Source organism: Gorilla gorilla, chromosome 9, assembly GCF_029281585.2.
Source record: "Gorilla gorilla gorilla isolate KB3781 chromosome 9, NHGRI_mGorGor1-v2.1_pri, whole genome shotgun sequence".
NCBI classification, from domain to species: Eukaryota; Metazoa; Chordata; class Mammalia; order Primates; family Hominidae; genus Gorilla; species Gorilla gorilla.
The window spans coordinates 80,699,700-80,725,441 of record NC_073233.2 but is presented as its reverse complement, the minus strand read 5'-3'; the positions used below and the strand labels follow the sequence as shown (position 1 = coordinate 80,725,441).

General features: G+C 55.1%; 1 protein-coding gene across 2 annotated transcripts; it reads right to left on the bottom strand.

Moving 5' to 3' along the window:
* Positions 1 to 7,089: 7,089 nt before the first annotated feature.
* On the bottom strand, positions 7,090 to 24,346 carry ATG16L2 (autophagy related 16 like 2). Of its 2 annotated transcripts, XM_031007295.3 has the most exons (18): positions 22,118 to 24,346; positions 19,845 to 19,944; positions 18,854 to 18,953; positions 14,967 to 15,040; positions 14,383 to 14,634; positions 14,167 to 14,232; positions 13,749 to 13,862; positions 12,588 to 12,650; positions 11,866 to 11,974; positions 11,319 to 11,424; positions 10,483 to 10,553; positions 10,144 to 10,215; positions 9,910 to 10,030; positions 9,446 to 9,551; positions 8,220 to 8,369; positions 7,952 to 7,999; positions 7,744 to 7,845; positions 7,090 to 7,425 (listed from the first exon to the last, which is right to left on the bottom strand). In XM_031007295.3, the coding sequence occupies exons 1-18, from the start codon at positions 22,233 to 22,235 to the stop codon at positions 7,338 to 7,340; spliced, it is 1,860 nt and encodes a 619-aa protein (XP_030863155.2). In that variant the 5' UTR covers positions 22,236 to 24,346; the 3' UTR covers positions 7,090 to 7,337. The 2 variants fall into 2 exon arrangements, with proteins under 2 accessions (XP_030863155.2, XP_030863156.2); XM_031007296.3 differs by lacking the exons at positions 19,845 to 19,944; positions 22,118 to 24,346 and having other exon boundaries at positions 14,967 to 15,160; positions 18,854 to 18,916.
* Between the last annotated feature and the right edge of the window lie 1,396 nt (positions 24,347 to 25,742).

Genomic DNA, 25,742 nt, shown 5'->3' with positions numbered 1-25,742 from the left:
TGTTTTCTAAGTTTTAATATAGAAAGGTTTGGGTAAACAGACCTTTCCAAAAGGCCCATGCTGCTTATAAAAACATTCCTGGGCCCTCCTTTAAACCAGCTAACAGACAGAGAGAGGAGAAAGTAAATTAATCCATCTATGAGACAGACAGTCCCTGAAGCCCCCATGTGCTGGGTGTAATATCCTGGGTACTAGAGATGGCAGTAAATAGGTTACGGTCTTTGCTTTTCCCATGGGAAAAAAAAGAAATACGTGAGGACAGTACTGTGGGACATGTGCTAGAAGGGAGGGGCAGATAGCATAGAGGCAGCTGAGGAGGGAGCTCTGATTCTGCTGCTGGAGGGGTGAGAGGAAGGTCACTGAAGTCCCCTTGCCGGATGTGACCGCTGGCTTCCAGGAAGCGGGCATTCTGGATGCCTCTCCCCTTTCCTAAACCTCCACCCTAAGGAGTAATGAATTGTGTGAAAGGAGATTTTCTCAGTCCCAGGGGTGGATGGAGCATTCTTAGTCAAAGGCTGAGTCCCCCTGGCTTCCAGCCAGCCACACTGAGGACCAGGACACAGCCTGTTTGGGGAAGGGCCCCACAAGCTCTCCTCTTTCCTGGAGCTGGGGACATGCAGTAAGCATTTTTCCAGACATTATCCTGTGCATAAGACTCTTAAGTGTACACACTGCTTGTTTACATAAAAATGTGTTCAGCCGGGCGCAGTGGCTCATGCCTGTTATCCCAGCACTTTGGGAGGCCAAGGCGGGCAGATCACCTGAGGTCAGGAGTTTGAGACCAGCCCGACCAACATGGAGAAACCCAGTCTCTACCGAAAATACAAAATTGGCTGGGCATGGTACCTCATGCCTGTAATCCCAGCTACTCTGGAGGCTGAGGCAGGAGAATCACTTGAACCTGCGAGGCAGAGGTTGCAGTGAGCTGAGATTGTGCTATTGCACTCCAGTCTGGGGAACAAGAGTGAAACTCTGTCTCAGAAAAAAAAAAAAAAAAAATGTTCCAGTACAAATGTTGGGTAGATTCCTAAGTGTGGAATTTGAGGGTCAAAAAGGTATGTATTTAATTTTGTTAGATTTTGCCAAATTGGCTTCCTATAAGGACTATATCCATTTACACTCCCACCAACAGCATATGGACTTAGGAGCCAGGAGGTCTGGGTTAAATCCTGGCTCTGCTACTTGACAGCCATGGGGACTGAGCTTGTGTCCTCATCTGGAACCTGAGAATAAGACTGTGGTTCCAGGAAGGCCATATAAAGTGTGCCACAGGCTGGTCACCACAAACTCTTCTCACCACCACCTCTCCTTGCCTTTTCTCACCACCACCTCTCCTGCCTCTTCTCAGTGTCCTTCCCTCCAGAACTAGGGTCCTTGATAGTCTTCCAGGCCCATAGTAACGCACAGAGTTGTCATAAGGCCCAAGGGAAAGAATGTGTGTGAAGTGCTCTACCAAAAATGTGGGAAGGGCTGTCAGGACACGAAATGTCATTTCCGTCTTCTGACTTCCCTGCCAGTGAAAGCTGCTTTCGGTACTGGAGGTTCCGTCTGTGACCAAGGGCAAAGCTCAGCTAACTGCCTCACCCCAGCGTCATAGCTAAATTTTGGTCTCCTTCATCACAGGAACTGACTTGATGCATGATGCAATCAAGCCACAGGTTCTCAGTACACCACCTAGATCCCCTTCCTCTCTGACCCACCACCCCAGCCACATTCACAAGCCAGAGACCCAGTGGGAGGGCATCATCTGGCCTTAGCCCTGCCACTGCTTGATGGAAGACCTTTCCCTCTTAGCTGCCACATCCTCAATTGTAAAAGGAATGGAATGATGGCTGGGCACGGTGGCTTACGCCTGTAATCCCAGCACTTTGGGAGGCCAAGGCTGGTGGATCACCTGAGATCAGGAGTTTGAGACCAGCCTGACCAACATAGTGAAACCCCGTCTCTTACTAAATATACAAAAATTAGCCAGGTGTGGTGGCGGGTACCTGTAATCCCAGCTACTCGGGAGACTGAGGCAGGAGAATTGCTTGAACCCAGGAGGCAGAGGTTGCGGTGAGCCAAGATCATGCCACTGCACTCCAGACTGGGTGACAGAGCAAGACTCTGTCTCCAAAAAAAAAAAAGGAATGGAATGAGGTTATCTCCAAGGGCTTATCTAACTCTCATGCCCTGGATGAGTTGTTTCTAGATACAGAGAACATCACACAAAAAAGGTCACAATATTTGAAACCAGACTTACTAATACACAGACTTCTTTGGATGGCAAGAAATTGAAAAGAAAACAAGCCACTGGACTCTCCCGCTGGGACCTGGGACAAAACAAACCCTTATCCTCTAGATTGCAACTGCATCCCAGGCTGCTGTATCCACTCACTGCCTGAAGAACCCAGCCACAGCTTTTGGTTTTGTGGCCAATGACTGCCCAGCCCTCTCAGTGGCCTTAGGATGAAATCCAGCTGTTCTGAATCTTCGCATTTATTTTGTTCATTGTGAAGTTGTTTTTCATGACAGAAATATAACTAAATTACAGAAATTTTAGGTTAGAAGGGGGAGGATTGTAATTTATCCCCAAATCCTGCAACTTTTAAGTTTCCTCCTAGACTCTTCCTGTGTTTGCTTTGTTACTGCTCGATCTGCCAAGAACCAAATGAATGCCAAAGAGCATCTTGTTCCTAGACTGTTTTCCCTCGGTCCCAGAGGCCAAAAAACACACTTTTGCTGTGTCTGTTTCTGAGAGCTCTGGTCTGGGAATATTTTCCTGAAAAAAAAAAAAAAAAAATTTTTTTTTTTGAGACGGAGTTTCACTCGTCACCCAGGCTGGAGTGTGATGGCACTATGTCGGCTCACTGCAACCTCTGCCTCCTGGGTTCAAGCAATTCTCCTGCCTCAGCCTCTCAAGTAGCTGGGATTACAGGCATGTGCCACCACACCCGGCTAATTTTTTTGTATTTTTAGTAGAAACGGGGTTTCACCATGTTGGCCAGGCTGGTCTCAAACTCCTGACCTCAGGTGATCCACCTGCCCCAGCCTCCAAAAGTGCTGGGATTACAGGCATGAGCCACCTTGCCCGGCCTTTCCTAGAATGTTTTATGCTGAAACATGACAGAAATGAACCCAGGGACAGGGCTCACAGCCCTTCTACACTGCGCATAGAACTCACTCTTCACCACTTGCTCCTGTGAGGAACAGAAAAGAGCACAGCCAAAGGAAATGTATTCCAGTCCCCAGGCCACCTCAGATTAGCTGTGACTTGAGGCTCATCCCTTCACCTTCTGGACCCTGCTTTCCTCATCTGTAAAGTAGGAACAAGCAGATAGTGCAACTTCTAAGATCCAGGAGGATGAAATAGGGTAATGTACAGATAAGCTGAAAATGTTTGTGATGAGTGAATGTGCCTCCAGTGGAAGAGCCTGTATCCAGGCATGGATATGTCTGAATCTCACAGATGGGTCCACATCTGATGGTGTCAGATCTCTCCAGAAACCACCTCTATTCAATTCAGCAAATGTGCTGCCCCAGGTAGTGTTCAGGTCTCTGGAGCCTTGTCACTGAGGGGCTTGCATCTGGTGGGAGAGACTCAGCGCAACAGCAGACTGAAGCCAGGGACTGAGAGATGACCAAGGGGCAGTAGGAGCACAGAATAGGGGCATCTGTCATTTCTCCCTCCCTGGGGTCTCAGGCTCACTAAGGCCTGAGATTGGGCAGGGCAGGCAGAGGCCATGGTCCTCATGCCTACAGAACAGCTCTGCAGAAGAGCCATGTCACTTTTGGGGAGGCTTGGGGCAGGAAGTTTCACAGGTGGGGATATGAGTGCCTGGAAGTCACTGTGACCTGCCCAAGATCTCCCAGGAAGACAGAACTGGAGAACCTAGAACTAGGCCTCCAGAAGCCCTGGCCAGCCCCTTTGCAGAATCTGAATCCAGTTTTTAGAAAAGCAGGAATCAGAGGTCTGGGTTCTTATCCCAGCTCTGCTCTGTGACCCGAAGGAGCTGCCCCGTCTCTGGGCCTCAGTTTTTATACCCATGAGTGCGGGCCACTCCAGATTTGACCTAGGCATCCGAATTCAGGCAGGCAGCCCCTGAGCACCAGAGTCCTGAAAACCTGGGCAGTGACTGCTGAGAGCCTGGAGGAGCTGTCAACGTCTATTTTCACCTCTCTGCTGAACGGGACTGAAGAGGCTGGAGGGAGGAACAGCCTTCCCGCTGACATGCCCCTCTGAACTCCTCTGCTCAGTCTGTGAGCTCCTTTTCCTCCTGCCTACCTCATTCCCGGGAACTCCTTGGCCTGTTTCTGGCCTTACGGACTTGTTCCTCCAGGAAGCACCCCCTCCTACTGGGAGGGGGACCTCCAAGCAAGTTAAGGTGAACATGTGCTCCCTGAGAGAGGCAACTCCACCCGATGGCAGCAGCGTGTGTGGTAAGATTGATGCCCATAAAGTAGAAGGGAAGGTTTTGGGGGAGAGGAGGGCTCACTGTCCCAGAGATCAGTCAGACCATTTCCTGAGCACCTCCTCTGGGCTCTCTAAGCAGTCTCCACTACAACGCTGTAAAATGAGGGAGAAACGCAATGGCACAGCTGGCCTCCCAAGATTCAAGTTCCCTCACTCCTGTGTCCCTGCATGTCCCTCACTTCAAGGGATACTAACCGTCCAGGCTCAGGACCCAGAATAGAAAAGGGTGAAGATGCAGGGAGGGAGTCAGGTTAGACACACGGCTAGCATCACACCTCTACCCTCGTGGTGGCAGGCAGGGGGCACACACACCCTGGGGGAGGGGGCATGCCCCGCAGCCCTAACTGCGAGTCTGAACACCTTGCTTTAAAAAGTGTGTAATGCAGCCACAGTCCAGCTGCAGGGCTTCTCTGAGCTCAGTTTTCTCACCTGGGAAACATGGTAGCTACATGGCAATGTAGTTGGGAGGAACAAATAATGCTGCAGAAAGGGTGCAGGGCAGGGCCTGGCACCTCCTAAGGGCTCAGTCACGGTGGCTGCAGGAGTGTCGGTCTCCCCAGCCATGTGTCCCTGGAAACGGGAATGGCCTCAGTAGACTAGGCAGCTGGTGACCCCTGGTGGCTGCTGGGAGCCAGGGCATGAGGGCTGGGGCAGAGTAGAAGTCTGAGTATCGAAGAATGTTGGAGCCCAAGGCTCTTAGACCATTAGACTGGCTGAGTCCTTGAATAAGAGAATTTTGTTGTTGTTGAGATGGAGTTTCACTCTTGTTGCCCAGGCTAGAGTGCAATGGCGCATTCTCAGCCCACTGCAACCTCCTCCTCCTGGGTTCCGTGATTCTCCTGCCTCAGCCTCCCAAGTAGCTGGGATTACAGGCATGTGCCACCATGCCCAACTAATTTTGTATTTTTAGTAGAGACAAGGTTTCACTATGTTGCTCAGGTTGGTCTTGAACTCTTGACCTCAGGTGATCTGCCCTCCTTGGCCTCCTGAAGTGCTGGGATTACAGGCGTGAGCCACTGCATCCAGCCTGAATAAGAGAATTTAACCACTTAATAAACATTTCCTGAGTCATTCTCTGTGCCAGGCCTGATCCCAGGAAATAATCTATTCCCATCCTGGCCTCTTCCAAGAGTTCCTTGACTTAAAATGGAGGAGGCAGATACAAAAAGGGAGCTCAGGGACAGAGGAGGCCTCTACCCAGCCTGGCAGGCGAAGGAAGGGGAATCCTGAAAGAAAAATTTGAACTGGGGGCTGGGAGGGAAGGAGAACGTTCTGGGAAGAAAGAAAAGCATGTCTGAGATGCACTCATGATAGCAAGGAAATAGCCAGGCATGGTGGCATGCACCTATAGGCCCCGCTACTGGGGAGGCTAAGGCAGGAGGACCACTTGAGCACAGGAGTTTGAGACCAGCCTGGGCAACATAGTGAGACCTCATCTCTAAATGAGTAAATGAATGAATGAATAGCAAGGAAATGAAGATGAAGCTGAGAGGCCAGCAGGGTCACATCCAAAGGGCTCCAGATTTCATGCTGGGGTTGCGGGTGGTCTCTGAAGGCAGCAGGGGAACTCCAAAGGATTGGACTTGTGAACATGACACCCTAGAAAGTCACCCTGTTGGGCCGAGCATGGTGCTGTGCACCTGTAATCCCAGCCCTTCGGGAGGACCAGGTGGGAGGATTGCTTAAACCCAGGGGTTTAAGGCTGCAGGAGTTTGAGGCTGCAGTAAGGTTTTCTGTGTGTCTCAAAAGCAACAACAACAACAACAAAAGTCACTCTGGCCATAGTAAGGGAAAGGATTGGATGGGGAGACTGCAGGTCTAGAAGGTGGCCCACAGTGGCAGGAGGGTGGAGGAGTACTAGAACCAGCAGCACAAGGTCCCAGGGACATGGGGTGCAGGAAGAACGGGTCACTTGCAGGGGAGATGATGGCCAGGAGGCAGCTAGTCCAAAAGTAGTGAGTGGTCTGGGAGTCAGCAGAGTGTAGGTGTTGCCATTTAACCAACACCGTCTCCACAGGCCTGTGCCCAGTCCTAGGTTGGTGAAGGAAGTTGGTTTGCCCCAACTCTGCCCTGTGGGCTCTGCCTTGTAAGCAAAGCCCCAGGCCCAGATCTGGCCCACAGCTGCCCTCCCCCAGGCACAGACACACAGAGGCCTTGCTCTGCCCCACTCTGGGCACTACCCCTGGAGGAAGAACGCAGACCCAGTCTAAGGGAGGCCCCGTGGACCAAGGACTTTGATATCACTACCTGGGTTTTTAGGATCTTCCCACTGGGACCCCTCTGGGCTGCCTCCCTGCCCCCTCCTCAGAGCTCCCCCAGCCCCTCCTCAGAGCTCCCCCAGCCCCTCCTCAGCTTCAGTCTACCCTGAGTGCCTGAAGCAGGTGGGCCCAACATGTTGCTTTGGCCTCAGGACCAGGTTGGACCAAGAGTCACATCCATGGCTCTTTGCCGCCTCAGGGCCTTTCTTCCTGCTGTTTCCATGGTTAGACTTGAGCAGCACCTATCTCTGCAGGCAGAGACTCGGCTGGCTGCCTCAGCTCTGTATGGAAGGAGGAAGGGGGCCAAGCCTGGATCTTCCAGAGCCCACTAGCCCAAAGGTCTCCGTACCATGAATGCTGCAAAGAGGTAGGCAGACGCAGTTCAGATATCATTTTTTTCTACTTTGGGAGAAAAGGTGAGGAGATAGAGATAAAAATACAAAGAAAAACTAGCGTAATCCCCCAACCCATACTTCATTTTTAAACAAACAGGCCAGGTCCTGCCAGGCCTTCTTCCCCATTAAATCCCAAGGCCAGCTCCAGTCCCAACCCCAACCCCTGCATGGCGCCGAAGGAAGCTTCAGGCTTCGGGCAAGAGCTCCAGCCCAGGCAGGCAGGTCGTGGCCCTACTGCCAGAGCACAACCTTCCTGCCCTGGTCCACGCTCACCATGTGGCTCCCGGAGTAGCACCAGGCCACGGCATTGACAGCAGCGCTGGGGAAAGGGAGGGGCAGGCTTCAGGGGGGCTTCGGGAACTGCGCCTGCAACCTGGCTCTGCCCCGACTGCTCGACCTGGGTAGTTTGAGGCCCTCTCTTGAGCCTGTTTCCTCATCTGTAAAGTGAGCTCACAGGGCTGTGGAAAGGATGGACCCAAGTGCATGTGGAAAGTACCTTGTGAACTGCAAAGGGCTCTGGTCGGGTGGAAGGTGGAGGGACAAGGGCTAGGGACTCCAGGGTCCCAGTATGTCAGAACCTGGAATCAGCCTGGCAGGACTGGGGCCAGGCAGGTGGCCAGGTGGAGGCCATGCTCACCAATGGGGTCCCTGAAGTCTGCTCTCCAGTTTCCCGGTGTCCACATCCCAGATGTAAAGGGCCCCATCACAGGAGCCTGCCAGTGCATAGCTTCTGTCCGGGCTGTAGTGGCCACAGCAGAGCAAGAAAAGGGGGGGTCAGAGGGGAGGGCACACACAGGGTCCGGCAGGGCACACTGGGACACAGGCATATGCTCTCACGGACATACCTGAACACAGCTTTGGTCCAGTCAGAACCACACTTGAAGCCATCGGCCCTGAGGACAGACAGGGCTGGGGTCAGAACAGAGGTCATCACTAGTCTCTGCCCTCTGCAGGGAGCTTCCAGAGCTTCCTCTTTGTCGAGGGGTTTGGTACCTCAGCAGGACCTGGTCTGGAGGGGCCTCCAGGGAGGGCTCCAAGAGGGTCTATTACAGGAGAAGAGAGGCTCAGCTGTCCCAGCAAAGGCCACAGGGTCAGCAGGCATGAGGCTGGTACCTGAACACCTGGCGGATGTTGCTGACACGCAGGTCGATGACCTTGAGTGTGTTGTCTCGGGAACAGCTGAGCAGGTGCAGTTGGTCGTGGCTGAGGCTCAGGGAGGTGACCCGGCCCTGCACAGGGATGACCTGGGTGCAGTGGGGCCCCCTGAGGAACAAGGACAGAGACAGGGATGAGGAACAGCCTAGCCAGGCCACTCCTGACAGGAAGGGGCCAGGCGCAGCAGCCTTCCCAGCTAACCAAGTCCGGAGGAACCCCAGGGCCCTGGATCGCTGGGGTAAAGGCTGCCAGTGACTCATCTCCCTTCTCCCCACTGCAGCCAGCTGCCTCCATCGAGGAACTTAGACAGACTTTGATTTGAAAGCTGGAGCCTTTGAAACCTTTGGGTCACTAAATAAGAACCATATCATCTGAGCAATGAAGTCTCGTCTTTAAAAAAATATGAGAGAGAAGGAAGGGTTGCAAACAGTAATTGCTGGAGATCAGTGAGTAAAGGCTTGAGGCAGGCCTAGCACTGGCTCTAGCTTTGTTTTTATGTTTTGTTTTGGTTTTGGTTTTGGTTTTGGTTTTGGTTTTGGTTTTGTTTTGAGACATCTCGCTCTGTCGCCCGGGCTGGAGGGCAGTGGCGCAATCTGGGCTCACTGCAACCTCTGCCTCCCGGGTTCAAGCAATTCTCCTGCCTCAGCCTCCCAAGTAGCTGCGATTACAGGCATCTGCCACCACACCCGGCTAATATTTTTAGTAGAGACAGGGTTTCGCCATGTTGGCTAGGCTGGTCTCAAACTCCTGACCTCAGGTGATCTGCCTGCCTCGGCCTCCCAAACAGCTGGGATTACAGGTATGAGCCACCATGCCCGGCCTCTAGCTTTGCTTTTACAAACAATTCAAGCCCAAAGTTAGGGTCTTTGGTTTAAAAAACAGCTAAAAGAATTTTTTTCCTTTTGATATAAAAGTGGTAACTAAATGGAAAAAGGTACATCTCCATCTTGGTTGCAAGGTCCAGGCGGAGTCCAGCATTGGACCAAGAGCCATGAAGACAGTGGCACAGCTTACTGCGGGAGCTGAGCCCAGCCGAGAGGCACTAGCTGGCAGTGCCAGCCCCACAGCCTTGCCTGCCCAAAGTGCCACCAAGACTCCTCCTGCCATGGCCAGAGAAAGGAACAAGAACTTGGGAGCCCTGTCCCTAGCCCTCCCCAAGTCCTCCCCCAGCCTGCGCCTGTCACCTGCTGTCCCAGAACCGGATCTTCTGGTCATTGTGGCCACTAATGATGATATGGTCCCCACACACCACGTCATTACAGTAGGAAAGGACATTGATGGTCCTGGAGCCTGGGGACCAAGCAGCAGACCCCAGGGCCTCAGAGGAGGGTTGTCGGGAGCCACCCCACAGGACATATGGAGAAGCTGAGGCCCAGAACCCAGTGTCCTCCCAAGACTAGAACCCAGGTCTTCTGCTTCCCAGCACAGGGCTCACCCACGTCTTTTTCCTACCCACAGCCTGAGGTCACCAAGAAACCAGACAGAAAACACCATTGGGGGATACCATTAGGGAATTGGAGGGCCTTGAGAGGTTTCACCCCCAAATGCCTATGAATCTCAGAGCCACTCCCAGAGAGCAGGTGAGGTCCCTTGTGCCCTGGCCTGGGGCTCCTGGCTGGTGGGGAGGGGAGGTGGGGCTGGGGCTCACAGTAGGCACGGCCGAGGTCCCACTCCTTCACTGTCCGGTCGCGGCTCCCAGTCACTGCCTGGTGCCTCGTTAGCTTGAATTTGGCAGCTGTCACCTTATCCTTGTGTCCAGACAGTGTCTCCTGTACCCCGGCCCCAGGTACGGATCAAGAGTTTGGCCAAGACCCCATAACAGGCCCCCTAGTCCTGAGGTATGACCTCTGACCTCCAGGCAGCCTCCCCAGTCAGGCCTCACCTTGGACTGTGCCTCCCCCACCTTCCAGAGCTGGGCAGCCTGGTTGTAAGTTGCTGCTAAAACCTGGTAGCCCTGGAGAAATGGGAGAGGAAGTGAGAGGTGCTAAGCCGGAGGCAACATTCTTCAGGCCACAGAATGAGGCTAGGGGCTGCCCTAGAGCTTCCCACGGCCCAGGTCACCAAGGCAGGCAAAGGAGCCTCCGGCCCAGGGAGGAGGATCTGTGTAAGACCCCAAGGGCCTGGTTCTAGGGTATCCATGTTGCGCCCTCAGGTCCCACAGCCCCCACCTGCCCAGTGTGGATTGGGCACAATCCCATGCCACTGGGGCAAAGTTCCTCACCGAGGGGTCAAAGTCCACACTGGTGATGCTGCCACCAGCTCCCTCCAGGGTCTGGTTGGCCTCCAGGCGACCTGGGAGGACCAGGGGAAGGGACAGTTGAAATGAGGTCTTAACCTCACAAAATGGAGGAATTGGGATTGAGAGCGGAAGATCAGTTCCTGCCCCACCCCCCGACACATCCCCAGGTTAGAAGACAGAATCGCTGGGTCTGTTCTGCGAGCCTGGGCTGGAGACTACACCTCCCCTAACTGCTGGCACTGGGTCCCAGGGACAGCTAGTCATTTCACAGACCAGGCTAGAGAGGACCAGGGAGAAGGGACTATGTAGAGCACACAGCAAGCCAGGATCAGGCCAGCCAGAAACTTGCCTTTCCTAGGAAGCCCCCAGGAGCCGGCTCTGACTCCCCAGGACACCCCCTCTCCAGAGCACAGAGGTTGGGACAAGGCCAGCAGTTCATACTTGTCTCTTACCTGAGTTCTGAGAGCTCAAGTGATGCTAGAAGAGGGTCACCTGGTAGACTCAGGGACCTGCTCTTCAAGGGCCTGTCCCTGTAGGACCTCATGATAGGGGACCCCCACCAACCCCCATCAGGGACCATCTGAACTCAGCCCTCCCCATCCTGCAAATCTGGACCCTAGGAGCCAGGAGGCTCCACCCTTCTTCAGAACAGTGAGCCCAGAGTCTCACTCTTTCCAAGGCATTGGCTAGTCACTGCCCACAGAATATTCCAGATAGAGAAACACAAAGAGATCCAAGACCTCTGCCCACCAAGGAGTGAGCTGAGGAGAGGGTCTGGAGAGAAGCACCAAGTTGGCCTGCAGGGGAGGGCTCCTTACTTCCCACAACATTCCAGAGGTGGATCAGGCGGTCAGCCCCTCCAGTGGCCAGGAGGCTGCTGTTGGGGCCAAAACGAACAGCATTGACCTCAGAGAGGTGGGCATCCTGTGGGGAAAGGGGAGGTTGGTGCCCCGGCCCTCCCCGCGCATGTCTCTGTGAGTGCTCACGGGCCCTCTCACCGGTGCCTGTGCAGACACAGCCTGCTGCAGACGTGGTATCCCCCTCCCCAGTTTCTCTGTCCACACTCTGAGTTTCAAACCCGGCCCCACCAGGTGTTCTCACCTCTGCCTGGACCCCTGCAGCAGCCTCCACGCTATGCTACTCTACTCTCCTGCCTGGCCTCCTGGCCTCCCAGCCTCCTCTCTCTCCCTCCCTGGCTCATGCCCACATCATAACATGCTTGAGTGGCTCCCACCACAGGCTGTGGGAGGCAGCCTCCTTCTCCTGCTGAGGAGCCCAGCCGTGCTTCCCTGGCCTCTTGGGACCACCCCTGTGCCTGCACTCTCTCACCACTGCCCCACCCATGTGGCTCAGCTCCTCCCTTACCAGCACATCCTGAGCCCGGGTAGGAAGTCGGGCAGCCACACACACAGGGATGATGTGGTATCGCTGCTCAGGGGCTCCCCCAATTGAGTGACCTCTCCTCTTCTTAAAACTGGGGTAAGGTGGGTTGGGGTCAGGAGGGCATTCAGCAAGTCCTTCTCAGGTGGGAGCCTCCAGCTCCCCTGAGGCATCAACCATAGGAAGCAGACATGGCAGGCAGCAGAACATGGCCCCAAGGAGCAGCGAGAGCATTCCCCAACCCAGCCTCGACCCCAGGGGTTGGTGTGGAGACGGGGTAGAGAGCACACAGAGGCAGACACAGGAGCAGGGTAGGGTTGGTGGGTGTAAAGAAACCTCAGGGCCGGGGTTTCAATCCCAGTCTTGCCACTGCTTGGCTCTGTGACTCTGAATGAGTCCCTGACATTTCAGAGCATTTTTCCCAATTGAGTAGGAGCTCCTGCCCTGCCTGAGGCTGGAGCTCTTGGTCCCCTGTGACGACCTTGGATGAAGACAGACCCTTGTGAGGACAGAACCTGGAAGACAGCTGAACCGGGGCCGGGGCTGAGGCCATTCACCTGGCTCCTGTCTCCAAGGCCCAACAGACTCACAGGCAGACAGCTGCACATCACAGGGATGGACAGGTCGAGGCACAGACACAGACCAAGCCTGGGCTGGGGAGCCCGACACACACGTGGGTGCACACACAGGCACACACACACACTTACTCCAGAAGCCCCTTCACCACATCCACACAGTGGGACAGCGTCAGGGAGGTGGCTGAGGCAGACCTGAGACAAAACCAAGAGAGATATGCTAAGGGACTGGCTGGTGTGTGTACAAATGGCTGTCCATCATCTCCACACTTTGCCAGAGACCTGGAGGCTTGTAACCTCTCAAGTCTGGGATAAGAACTTGACTTCTCCAAGACCAGGAGACTAGGGTGACCCAGATCAGTCCCAGGAAGGTCGGGGCAGCAATGGATTTGGTAATGAAAGTCTCCCAAGGTCTCCCTCATGATGGGAAGAACTGCCTTACCCTACTAGTACCCACCAACAAAAGTTCCTGGGAAGCTGAGCCGGGGCCTACAGGGAGGAGAGACGCTGAAGGTACCCCCAGGCTGGGGATGGGAGGAGGGGGGAGCCTAGGCTCGCTGGGTGACCTCAGCAATGCCCAGGAGAGTGTGTGTCCTACAATGACTTGGCCCACAAGGGCTCCCAAGGACTTTGGGGACTGGCATCTCATGCCCCTCCCCACGGTTTCTTCACTGCCCCAAGGCCTGGACACCAGGGACCTGCAAGGAAAGACTGAGAAGAGGTGTTAGGCTGGGGAATGGGGCCCAGAGGGGGCAGCCTCAATGACAGGCAAATCAAGAAGGATGGAGGAGACCCTGCGGACAGGCACCCAAGGTCTGAAGCCCCAATCAGGTCCCACAAGTGTGAGCACACATCTACACATGCTTATATATTCACACATACAGGTGGGCTCAGTCAAGCTTGTACACACCTGTGGCCTCATGTCCCTGCGGATGCACATGCTTGCACACCTATGGCTGCACACACATGCCTGGCATGACTGGGCTCTGGGCTTTGCCCACAGGTTCTCTCCTGGTGACAGCTATTCAGAAGCCTGACACCCCACCCCCAGAGCTCTGATCCCAAGAAGGAGGGAAAGGGTTGAGGGTAGGGGTTGGGGGGGTGAGATGGAACTGACCCCAAGTGGCTCCAGACAATGGAGGTCAGACTAGCCCTGGGAGATCTGAGCTTTCTGGCCTCTCCTCAAGCCCCCTCCCAACCCAAGAGCTGACTCCAAGGTCCAAGAGGAAGACCCTGGCAGCCTCTGGGGTGGGGCTCAGCTCAGAGCTCTGAGACTGTCACCTGGGTCCTCACCTGAAGGGCCTCTTCCACTTCTCACAAGCTTCCTTCTCCAGGGGCTCTGGCTCAGGGGCCAGAGCCAGAGTCTCGCTTCTCTCCCTCATCCCATCGCCTAGGGTGTCCGGGCCCCTAGGAGAGGTAATGAAGTTCAGAAAGGCCAAGGGACCAAGCCAGCCCCTCCCGACCCCAGCACAGGGTACGCTGAAGACAGGAATTCCCAGTGATGAGGGTTCTGTGTGGGTGTACACGTGCAGCGGTCACGCATGCAGGCTCCTACGACCACACGGTCCTCTGCAGGTGTCTCGTGGGCCCCGACCACTTGGGGGCCTCAGGACGGGGCTGTGCACAAGTACAGTCGGCAGCCTGGGTCGCCGCAGGCAGGTGGGGCGGGAGGCAGAACGCAAGGATCGGACCGGCCCATCCCCACTCTTACTCGCTGATGCTCACGGTCCGCTTGGCAGCCTTCTTCAGCTCCTGGGACACCCGCGCCTGCTTGGCCCTTGTTGGGTAAAAAGCATCCTGAGACCCTGGCGCGGCACCTCGCACGCAGGCGGGGCTAGACCCGGTCCCTTCCTCCAGGGGGCGGCTGCTGCCCTCCTCCTGCAGGGGCGGGGCCTTTCCTCAGAAGGGGCGGGGCCTGCTCCCTCACCGCTCCCGGCGCTCGTTGCGCAGGTTGCGCTCGGCCGCGGCGCGCGCCTTGCGCTGCACGAGCCTCTCCAGCAGGTCGCGCTCCTCTTCCTGGAGCCTGCGCAGTGCCGCCTCCCGGAGCCCGACGTGCGCGCGCAGCGCCCCGTAGGTTGCCCGCTGCACCGCATTCTGCGCCCGCCACTCCTCCACCTGCTGGGCCTGCTGCGCCCGCGCCTCTCGCAGCTGCGCCACGCGGGCCTCCAGGGCTGCCAGCCTGGAGGACGGAAAGAGCGGATAGCGGGTCCCAAGCTTCCCCCGTCACTGCCCAGTGGGAATATGCCTCGGAGCAGAGACAGACCTGCCAATGCCAAACGCGGCTAGCCGGGTGGCTAAGCCAGGTCTCCCCCAAGCCTTCGCCCTCAGAGCCCAGCCGTTCGGTCCTCTGGCACCAACCGATGGGCTCGGGGGGACGTAGGGAAAGATCTCGGCCCGCGCCATTCCCCCCGCCTCCCGCATAGTTGGCCCCCGGCCTCCCTGAGGTGGGCGCGGTCCCTCCCGCCCCCGCCCGCGCCCGCGCCCGCGCCCGCGCCCGCGCCCGCGCCTCACCTGCTTTGCCTCTGCTGCAGCTCCGACTCCAGGGTGCCCAGGGCCGCGCTCTTCTCCACCACCTGGTAGGCCATCTAGGGGCGGACAGGTGGGCACGGCGGCGCTGAGGCCCCTCCAGGCCTCCAGTCCCTCCGGGGCCGAAGGCGCTAAGGGAGTCGGCTGCTCCCCTGCCCGCCCCCTTCCTGAAAAGCAAGCTGAGCCCCACACAGGTTTGGGACCTTGCACAGGGACGCGCTGCTGTTTGTGGAGCAGTGGAAGGCCCTCGGGCTCTGGAGTCAGCCCTGGGTCCCAATCCTCGCCGTGCCGCTTCGTTTCTCTGCGACCCTACTAGGAACCTCTCTGGCAAGAGCAACCCGCTCCACTGCCTCGCCTGAAGAGTGGGAAGCCAGCGCTCCGCTCCCAGCACCATGCAGAACCACTGCGAGGACTCCTCGCGCAGAGGCTGCCAAATGCCCATCCGGCCCTCGGGCGCCATGATGTTCCCAGCAGGCTACACGCTCCTTCCATCCTCACCACACCGGGAGGCTGGTACTGCCACTCTCACTTCACAGACAAGGACACCGACGGAGAGGTTTAAGTGTCTTGCCCAAAGTCACGTAGCTAAGAGATTTGGCCACTAGCCACCTAACTGCATCACCCTCCAGGCTGGTCAGGGGAATGTGAGTTCTGTTCCCCACCCCTCCCTGCTGGCTTCCTGGCCTCACCCAACCCAGGCCTGCCCAAGCACAGGTCTCAGCAGCGAGAAGCCCTGCGCAGAGGCACACAAGGCTAAGATCAGGCATGGACTCGGGGAGCCAGGGCCCAGACTCAATATGGGAACAGCGCTGGCAGCCCAGGAGAGGGGGTGAGGGTCATTTCATTTGCACTCCCGCCTCACTCGTCATGCCTTCAACCCAGAGCCAAGCAGGGTCGGTGGGAGAGACAGACCCCAGGCAAGGCAGCTCCCACCAGTGTGACAAGAGAACATGAGGGCCAGAGGCGCCTCTGGCTCAGGCCAAGGCTGGGGGCTCTTGTTGCTAATCTGTTCCTGTGTTCTCACGTGGGCCTGGTGAGGACAGACTGAGGAGCAAGGTTGGCGCTGCCACCTGCACTGACATGACGCGCTATGTGAGTGAGTCTGCGAAGAAGGAATCTGCACATGCGGGTTGGGGCACCTTTATTCATAGTTGGCCCCATTTATAACATAATTCTTTTCACCACTGAGCAATCTGATCACCACCTCCACTTTCTCACTTGTCACTTGCTTTCATTTATGTTGTGTTGTACCATTCAATATTTTATTGTATGCCTTTCAAAATTCAAGTAGTAGAGGTGGAAAACAGATTAGTACTTGCCAGGGGTTAGGGATGGTTGGGGGGAGAGGGGTGAATGTGACTAAAAAGGGGTAATAAGAAAGAGATCTTTGTAGTGGTGAAACAGTGCCATATCTTGATGGTTACACAAATCTACACGTGATAAAATGACAAAGGACATATACACACTTCATACCAATCCCAGTTTCCTGGTTGTGGGTACTATAGTTATGTAAGATGTAGCCAGCAGGAGATGCTGGGGGAAGGGGACGCAGGAACTCTGGACTATCCTTCCAACTTCCTGTGAATCTATAATTATTTTAAAATAAAAAGTTAATAATAATGATAAATGCTTGTGATGTGTGGAACTACTAGAGAAATTTTTACAAAAGAAAAGAAAAGGCCGGGTGCCATGGCTCACGCCTGTAATCCCAGCACTTTGGGAGGCCAAGGCGGGCGGATCACGAGGTCAGGAGATCAAGACTATCCTGGCTAACATGGTGAAACCCCATCTCTACTAAAAATACAAAAAATTAGCTGGGCATGGTGGCGGGCGCCTGTAGTCCCAGCTACTCGGGAGGCTGAGGCAGGAGAATGGCGTGAACCTGGGAGGCGGAGGTTGCAGTGAGCTGAGATGACACGACTGTACTCCAGCCTGGGCGACAGAGCGAGACTCCGTCTCAAAAAAAAAAAAAGAAAGAAAAGAAAAGAAAAAGCCTCCTCACTGCCCCCATCCTCTGGCGCATCCAATGGGTACTGGCTGGTGTGTGTCCTGGGAAGGAGTGCTGGGGGCCAGGGAAAGTATCCCAGGCAAAGGGAGCTGGGAGCTCAGAGATAAGCGTGGCAGGAAATGCGACATGAGCCTGGGGAGCTCGACGGGGGAGCCAGGCTAGGAGCTTTGGAAGATCTACTGCACACTAACCATGGGGACAGAGGTAGTAAGACGGGCTTTTACTTTTTACTCTATGGCTTCTATTCTCTTGACTTGTTTACAAGCATGTTTTGTGTATTGCTTGTCTTTAATGGAGATCTTTTTTTTTTTTAATTAAAATATGTCACTCTGAAAGCTGTATGGAGAAGGGACAGGGAGTGCTAAAGGAGTGTTCCAGGGCAGGATGAAAGTTACTTGTACCATGTCAGATATGGTACAAGAAACAGAGAGACATTGATGGATTTGGAGATAGAGTCAACATGAGCTTGTGACCAGCTCAGGATGGAGGGCTGGGAGGAGTCAGAGGTGCCCCTGCACTTCCAGCATGTGTGAGAACGACTGGGGGGCAGTCACAGGAAGACAGGAAGGACAGCCCACCTCATTCATCGCTTAGTCTACAAATAGTCATTTGTATGGAATGGACTGTGGACACAGGCCCTAAGGATATAGGTTTGCCTCGGAGGCAAACCAAGACATCCCAGGGCTTGGGGAGCTCACAGCCCAGAGGCTGGGGGTGGTGTGGGGGTCAGATGTTTGAGAATCACCTCTCAAACAAATATTAAATTGGACCTACAACAGCAGCTCTAGGGAAAGGTTCTCAAATGAGTCCATACATATGCCCACATTTCTGTTGGGCAGGTGACTTGCCATTCTGTGACTGGATGTGTATTTACTGAGCTATCACAGTCTCTTTCAGAGGACCGGAAGCCCCATGGGGCCAGGTCTTGTTTATTGTTGCATTCCCCGTACTTTGGATATAGCAACTGTCAATAGATGTTGAGAGAATGAATGGAGAGCACAGAAGTTGATTTGTGTGAGAGGGGCTCAAATCCTGGCTCTACCTCTCCAAGCCTCAGTTTCCTCCTCTACAACCATAAAGTTGTGAAGGATTAACTGAGACAATGTTTAGCCCAATGCCTGCAAGGAGTCAACTCTCAAAACAGTGTGGGCCAAATTCTGGGGGAGATGGTGAGCCTGATTTTAGATGTGATCTCCAAAAAGCAGCTGAGCAAGAGAGTCAAGCTCAGAAAAGAAGGCTGGGCTAGAGACAGAACTGAGAGTTGGCAGACAGAAAAAATGGGGGTCAGTGAACCCCAAGAACACCCACATTTGAAGGGACGGGAATAGGGAGGAGGGGAAGGAGCCAGTGAAGGAAGTTCAGAGGCAACAATCAGAGAAATGAGAGGGAAACCAGGAGAGCATGGTGAAAGAGAAGCCAAGAGACACTGTTGCAAAGGGGCAGGGAAGGCGGTAGTGTCAGGTGGAGCATCCACACCCTGCCAATGAGCTAAATGAACCTAACTTCTGTAGTCTGCAAATGTATATTGAGCATCAACTGGTGCTAGGCCTTGGGGATGGCTGGGCGAGGGGTGAGCCATGGATTAGTGAGCAGAGCAGGCTAAACCATGTGGAAGGGAAATGGGCTGCCAGGCCCTTGCACACCTAACTCCCTCCAGCTGCTGTTGGAGCCCACTTCATCCTGGGCTGCCCAGGGCACTCTGACCCCTGCTCAGCTTCAGGTCAGGGCCTGGCACACACTAGGGCTCACTCAATGCTTGCAGCACTGGGCTTGGAGAATTCAGCAAACACAGGAGTACCCCGCACTGGCTGGCTCCCTTGGACCACATCTCTCTACCCCATTTTCAGACCCCTTCCCAACTTACCTCACCACAGACCAGCCGGAGCCCCTCCTCCTCCTCCTGCCACTTCACCCTCAGTGCGACCAGTGATGGGACTTGGTCTGAGTCAAGCTCTGACTCCTCCCTGCCAACCAATCAGAGTGGTGCTCAATGTCCCCCGGTTCACCCAAGTGCCCAAAGGCACCCAAGCGATGCTACATGAAAAGCCTAAAACAAGAGCCATTAACTTCCTCCTGGGAAGATGGAAGCCAGCAAGCCAGTAAAGGAAAAGGCAAGTCTCTAGAAATGAGCTGTCCATGACTCCTCTGCTCTAAGATTCCCCTAGGCCTTGGCCAAGGACCCTTCTCAAGAAGCACCTCCCAGTCAGGCGTGGTGGCTCACACCTGTGATCCCAGCAGTTTGGGAAGCCGAGGTGGAAGGATCACAAGGTCAAGAGATCGAGACCATCCTGGCCAACATGGTGAAACCCCGTCTCTACTAAAAATACAAATATTAGCTGGGGGTGGTGGTGCACGCTCCAGGAGGCTGAGGCAGGAGAATTGCTTGAACCCAGGAGGCGGAGGTTGCAGTGAGCTGAGATCACGCCACTGCACTCCAGCCTGGGTGACAGAGCCAGACTCCGTCTCAAAAAAAAAAAAAAAAAAAGCAAAGCACCTCCCAACTCTGAGCCCCAACCTATTCCTGGTTCTCATCTTTACTCCCTCTTTGCAATAGGTAGCAAGACCCTTTCTTTAGGCATCAGGCAAGGAACAGGGAAATGGAAAAAGACTGAGAAAGGGAAAAGACACAAGTATAGGGGTGGGAGGGGAAGGAGATGGGACAAATGCAGAGAGATGGACAAAGAAAGGTGGAGGGGAAAGAGATTCTAAACAGCTGGCCTGTGGGAAGTCCAAGGACCTGCCTTCCCCACCACCCCCACCACCCCTGGGCAGCAGCTGAGGGCTGATGAGGCACTAGGGAGAGAATGAACCCAGCACAGGCAGCCCTTTGTGACCACGGACACACATACACTCACCAGGGGCCCTGGTGGGTGGTGGGAGTGACACTGTTTGGCTCCGGCTGCAGCTTCTTTGAGAACTTGTCCAGCAGCTCAGCCTTCTCTAAGAGATGGTTATCTGGAGAGTGCAAGAGAGTGAGCCTGGGGCAGAGACAGATACCCAGCAGCCCCCTGGCATGCAATTTATCTCCGGCTAAAAGGGCTGCAGGAGCCCAGAGATGCTAGAGATGGGGAAGCTTCTGGCAGGCTGGCCTCTGCCCTGTGCCTGAGGGGCATCTGTGCAGTTCTACAGGACCTTCAGCCCTAGCAGTGTCCTCATAGCACCGGTCCCCAGGCCCACGTGGAAGAGGACCTGCTCTCCCAGGGACAGAAGGATGACCACTGCGGGGTACTGCCCGCTGAGGGTCCTGAGGGAAGGAAGGGGCCTGGGATTGATTCATCCCTGCCTCAGAGCAAGGCTTAGCCCCAGAAAGTGATGAAATAAACCGAGCTCTACCTGTCAATGGCCTTTGGCAAGTCACTTCCCCTCCAAGGGCTCTAGCTTTCTGCACTTAAAAATAATCCCCGGCCGGGTGTGGTGGCTCACACCTGAATTCCCAGCGCTCTAGGAGGCCGAGGCGGGCGGATCACGAGGTCAGAAGATCGAGACCATCCTGGCTAACACGGTGAAACCCCATCTCTACTAAAAAATACAAAAAATTAGCCAGGCGTGGTGGCAGGTGCCTGTAGTCCCAGCTACTCGGGAGGCTGAGACAGGAGACAGGCGTGAACTTGGGAGGCAGAGCTTGCAGTGAGCGGAGATCACACCACTGCACTCCAGCCTGGGCAACAGAGCAAAGACTCCATCTCAAATAAATAAATAAATAAATAAATAAATAAATAATCCCAACTTCCCCCGCCCTGGTGTAAGGTACCCCCAGGCCAGAATAGAAAGTCCTTGAGCAATTATCCAGCAGACATTCTGGAGGTTGGTGGTTTGACCCTGGAACACCCTCCCCCATCAACAGTCACTTCCTCTTTTCTCACCAGTTCCAGGGGAGGGTGGGGTGGTAAGTCCGGGCCTAGCTCCCTCCTCATCAACTTCCTTCCCACACTCAGTGCCCTGTCACCTTGACTGAGGCCCTGGGCCTGGCCTAGTTCTCATGAAAACCCCACCTCAGCCCCCAGGGTACTGCAGCACCCAGCAAACCTAAAGAAGGTCTCTATACCCAATTAACAAGTAAGAAGACTGAGGCTTAGCGATGTGATCTGCCCAAGGTTTCAAGACTGGCCCTTCGGTCTGATTTCAGCCCTCCAGGTCTCTCTAGTCCCTCAGACTCACAGCTCCCTGGGTCGGGGCGGGGAGGGGGGGGGTTGGGGGGCGGTGACCCCCTCCCTCAAACTGGACGGTTCCACTGTCTGTCTGAGCAGTGGAGAAGTGTGGCTGCTGGAGGTGGGGGCTGGCCTCGCAACCCTGAAGGTAGAGGACCAGCAGCCTGGAAGCTTGCAGAGAAATTTTCCTGGCTAAGAGCAGATTTGATTGTGGGGGTTTGGCCAAGATTAGCCCCAGTGAGAGAGCAGGGATTGTGGCTAGACTTCCAACCACAGACATACAATCGCAGGCGGCCAGAGGCGCGACACACAGGCACACCTGTTCATCCCCTCTTGAAATGCCACACCCTATCCTGACCAGCTGCCCAGAAACAATTCTGAGAGTCCGACTTCGCTGGGCTCGGCCAGCATCCGCCAGCAGCCCGGGGCCCCCTGATGCCCCCTCAGGCTGAGTAGGCTGACGGGGAGGTGTTCCATAAGCCTGTGCCAGCGTCGCCTGTCAGCGGCAGAGCCTGAGATGCACAGCCTCCTCCTTAGAGGTTCCGAGTGTCGCCCCTCTCCGGATGGGCCAATAAGTGGCTGCTCTGGACAAGTCCCGCGTTCTTTCACTGCGCTACCGAGACTAAGTGCACTGATCAAGCCCCTACCCCGGGGACTGCCCGGGTGGGGAGGCAAAAGAGACCCTGCAAAACCAACACCCGGGGACGCACTTGCGTCTCGGAAGCCCAGCTTGTGGGAGGCAGAGCCCGTCCTGGGGGGCGACGAGGTCAGGGGGACCAGGAGGGGCTCGTCCAGGTTCTAACCAGAGCCTGGATGGCAAGGGGCGGAGTCCTGGCAGTCGGAGTGGGCGTAACGCACAGGCTCAAGGCATGAGGCACAGCGCACTCGGGTCACAGGCGGAGGAGCCAGCCAAACCCTCTCCCCGCGCCCGTAGCCGCGTCCCCTCAGCCGCCATCCTCTCAGCACCGGGGCGCACTCACAGGCCGGCACCAGCTCCAGGAAAAGCGCCTTTTGCGTACGGTCCCGAAGCCGCAGCTGCCGCACGATGTGGCGTTTCCAGCGCGCTGCGGGGGCACCGGGGACGCCCGGCCCCGCCATGGCCGCGCTCTCCCGCCTAGCGGCGCGTTCCTCCTGCCCAGGACGGCGCCAGGCCGGGGCGGGGCCTCGCGGGGACTCCTTGACGCCAGGGGGCGGGCGGCGGCGGGGAATCCCCGACTTGTCCCAAGAGGGCTTTGGCGGGGAGGACCGAAGGCCGACGCCGGGAGGAGCTGCCTCCGGGAGGAGCCGCCTCCGGGTCTGAACCGCCGGGGCCCCGTCCGAAATGTTCACCTAAGTGGGGGCTCCTGTGGCTGCGAGGGTCATAAGCAGGAGCGAGGTCGGAGCCTCCGGGGCGGCTTCCCCCACGCGGATGGAGCGCTCCGGAGGCGGGACCCTCAAGGCCCGGGTCTCTTAACCCCGCCGCGCCCGGGCCGAGTTCGAGAGCCGCTGATGCTTCCCAGGCCGCCGCGCTCCTGGCCGCGCGCCCAGCCAGGGACCCAGAGGCCCTCAGCCCCGAGCTCTGCGCGTACACTGAGGGCGCGGCGCAGCAGGACAGCAAGATAAGGAAGCAGAGACTGAAGGGAGGAATCCCCGCTTTCCGGGGATGATGGCGTTCGAGTTGGGTCTGTGAGGGATGAAATAGGAGTTGGCCAGAGGGAGAGAGGGACTCTAGGCCTCGAGAAGAGCACGTGCAGAGGTTCCGTGACACGAAAACGCCAGGTGGGTGCGGGGCTGGGAGGACAGGAGGCAGAAGGGTTTACGGCTCCACATGGTCGCCGAAATTTTAGGTCCCTGAGAGTAAAGGGGTGCAGCTGATTTCATCTAGAAAGCCCCTGGCCGGGAAGAGAGAACGAGCTTGCTTGCCTGGGGTTGCAAAGGAGTGGGTAGCTGAGACGGCCAGCACCCCAGCATCCTGACTCAGGGCCAGACGCTTCACCCGATTGGGCGGCGTCTGGAGGAGCAGACAAATCTCTTGTGGGTACCCTCGAAAGTGAATCATGGGTCGCAGGGAACTGTGGTCAAACCGTCTCTAGCTAGATGCTAGAGAGCCAGCTCTGCAGGCTCAGGCTACTGTGAGACACGAAAGGAGGGACTCGCTGGGCACAGCCTCACCCTGGGGCATGCCAGCAGGCCCTGCCCTCTGAATGTTGGCAGACTTGAACATCCCTAGGGAACGAGAGAAGTTGGGCAGCGATGGGAGAGCAGTGCAGGCCCTGGAGGTGACGAGTCTGTTGAGATTCTGATGGGGATGGGTCAGAGGACGTAGAAAGCAGTGAAGGCCTAGACGCCCCCAGGTCAGTGTAGCCTGCTCTGCTTCCAGTGAGCTGGGCTCAGTCCCCCACGTCATTGTCTTAGACGCCCATGGCCTTTGCACAGGCCGAGCCTGATGTTTGGAACATCGTCGCCTCTAGGGGGCCTGGCTCCTAATCATGCATCACCTCCTCCAGGAGTACTTTCCTGCCCCTACACTGAGCTCAAGCTTCTCAGACACCAGCCCCAGTTGAGTTCGAGTTATAACTGTCACCAGTTATCACACCATCCTGTAATCTGTGCGGTGCCCCTTAGGGCAGGACCTGGGTCCCAGATGTCTCTGTACCTCTAGCCCCAACCCAGGCCTGGCCTGTCTCTTGAAGGAGTATTTGTGTTGAAGATGGGTGGTAACGTTCAGCAAAAGCCATGCCCAGGAGACAGGCACAGTACCCATGGAGACCCAGGGCCAGCTGATGACAGTGATGAATTCCCTTTAGAACTGGCGGACTCTTGGGTGCTTGGAGACACTATATAAATAAGGAACTCTGGTTGTGTGCATGGGAGAGTATATTAACAGGGCTTGGCCTGGCTGTGAGGTGCAGAGATGCCGTTTCTCTCAGGTAAGGAGTCATATTGGGGCAGGGTTTCCTAATCCTTTTTTGACTCACAAAATACACCTAGGAAATGTTAAATAAATTGTCATTTTTGAGTAGTATATGATAAAGAAGTGATTGATTTTGACTAAAAATATTCATGTTCTATTTTTAGAATATGAAAGATTGTATTATAAAGATCACTTGAAATAAAATTTTAGATAATATATGGAGACAAATTTCTGCTTTTTACGTTTAACTTGCTGTTTAATGTATCTCTATTTATGTAAGAGAAATATGATTTGACCAATAAATATAAAAAAAGTTATACCATAATCTGGGGACCTAATGTACTTCACTTTTTTTGTTCTGTTTTGTTTTTGAGACAGGGTCTCTCTCTCTTGCCCAGGCTGGAGTGCAGTGGCCCAATCATGGCTCACTGCAGCCTCATCCTCCTGGGATTAAATGATTCTTCCACGTCAGTCTCCCGAGTAGCTGAGACTACAGGCACATGCCACTATAGCTGGTTTTTTTGTTGTTGTTGTTTTGTTTTGTTTTGTTTTGTTTTTTGAGACAGAGTCTCTGTTACCCAGGCTGGAGTGCAGTGGCACAATCTCGGTTCATTGCAACCGCCTCCTCCCGGGTTCAAGCGATTCTCATGCATCCGCCTTCTGAATAGGTGGGATTACAGGCATGCGTCACCACACCCAGCTAATTTTTGTATTTTTAGTAGAGACAGGGTTTCACCATGTTGGCCAGGCTGATCTCCAGCTCCTGACCTCAAGTGATCCACCCGCCTCAGCCTCCCAAAGTGCTGGGACTACAGGCGTGAGTCACCGTGCCCAGCCGCCCAGCTCATTTTAAATTTTTCTGTAAAGACAAGGTCTCACTATGTTGCCCAGGCTGGTCTCTAATTCCTGGGCTCAAGCAATCCTCCTGCCTTAGCATCCCAAGTGCTAGCATTACAGGCATGAGCTACTGCACCTGGCCCTAAAGTACTTAAAATGTAATTTAAAATTTGCACCTGGGAGGCCAGGCGCGGTGGCTCACACCTGTAATCCCAGCACTTTGGGAGGTCAAGGCAGGTGGATCACAAGGTCAGGAGTTCAAGACCAGCCTGGCCAGCATAGTGAAACCCCATCTCTACTAAAAATACCCCAAAAAAAGCCAGGCTTGGTGGTGGGCACCTGTAATCCCAACTACTCAGGAGGCTAAGGCAGAGAATTGCTTGAATCCGGGAGGCAGAGGTTACAATGAGCTGAGATCGCACCACTGCACTCCAGCCTGGTGACAGAGCGAGACTCCATCTCAAAAAAAAAAAAAAAAAAAAAAAAAAAAAAAAAAAAAAGTGCACCTGGGTTAGGCATCTCCCAGAAGCCAGAGTGATTGTTCAAAAACTTAAATCAGGCCAGGCACGGTGTCTCACATCTGTAATCCCAGCACTTTGGGAGGCCAAGGTGGGCAGATCACCTGAGGTCGGGACTTTGAGACCAGCCTGACCAACATGGAGAAACCCCATCTCTACTAAAAATGCAAAAATTATCCAGGCATGGTGGCGCACGCCTATAATCCCAGCTACTTGGGAGGCTGAGGCAGGAGAATCGCTTGAACCCAGGAAGCAGAGGTTTCAGTGAGCCAAGATTGCGCCACTGCACTCCAGCCTGAGCAACAGAACAAGACTCTGTCTCAAAAACAAAAACAAAAACCTGAAGTCATCTCAAGT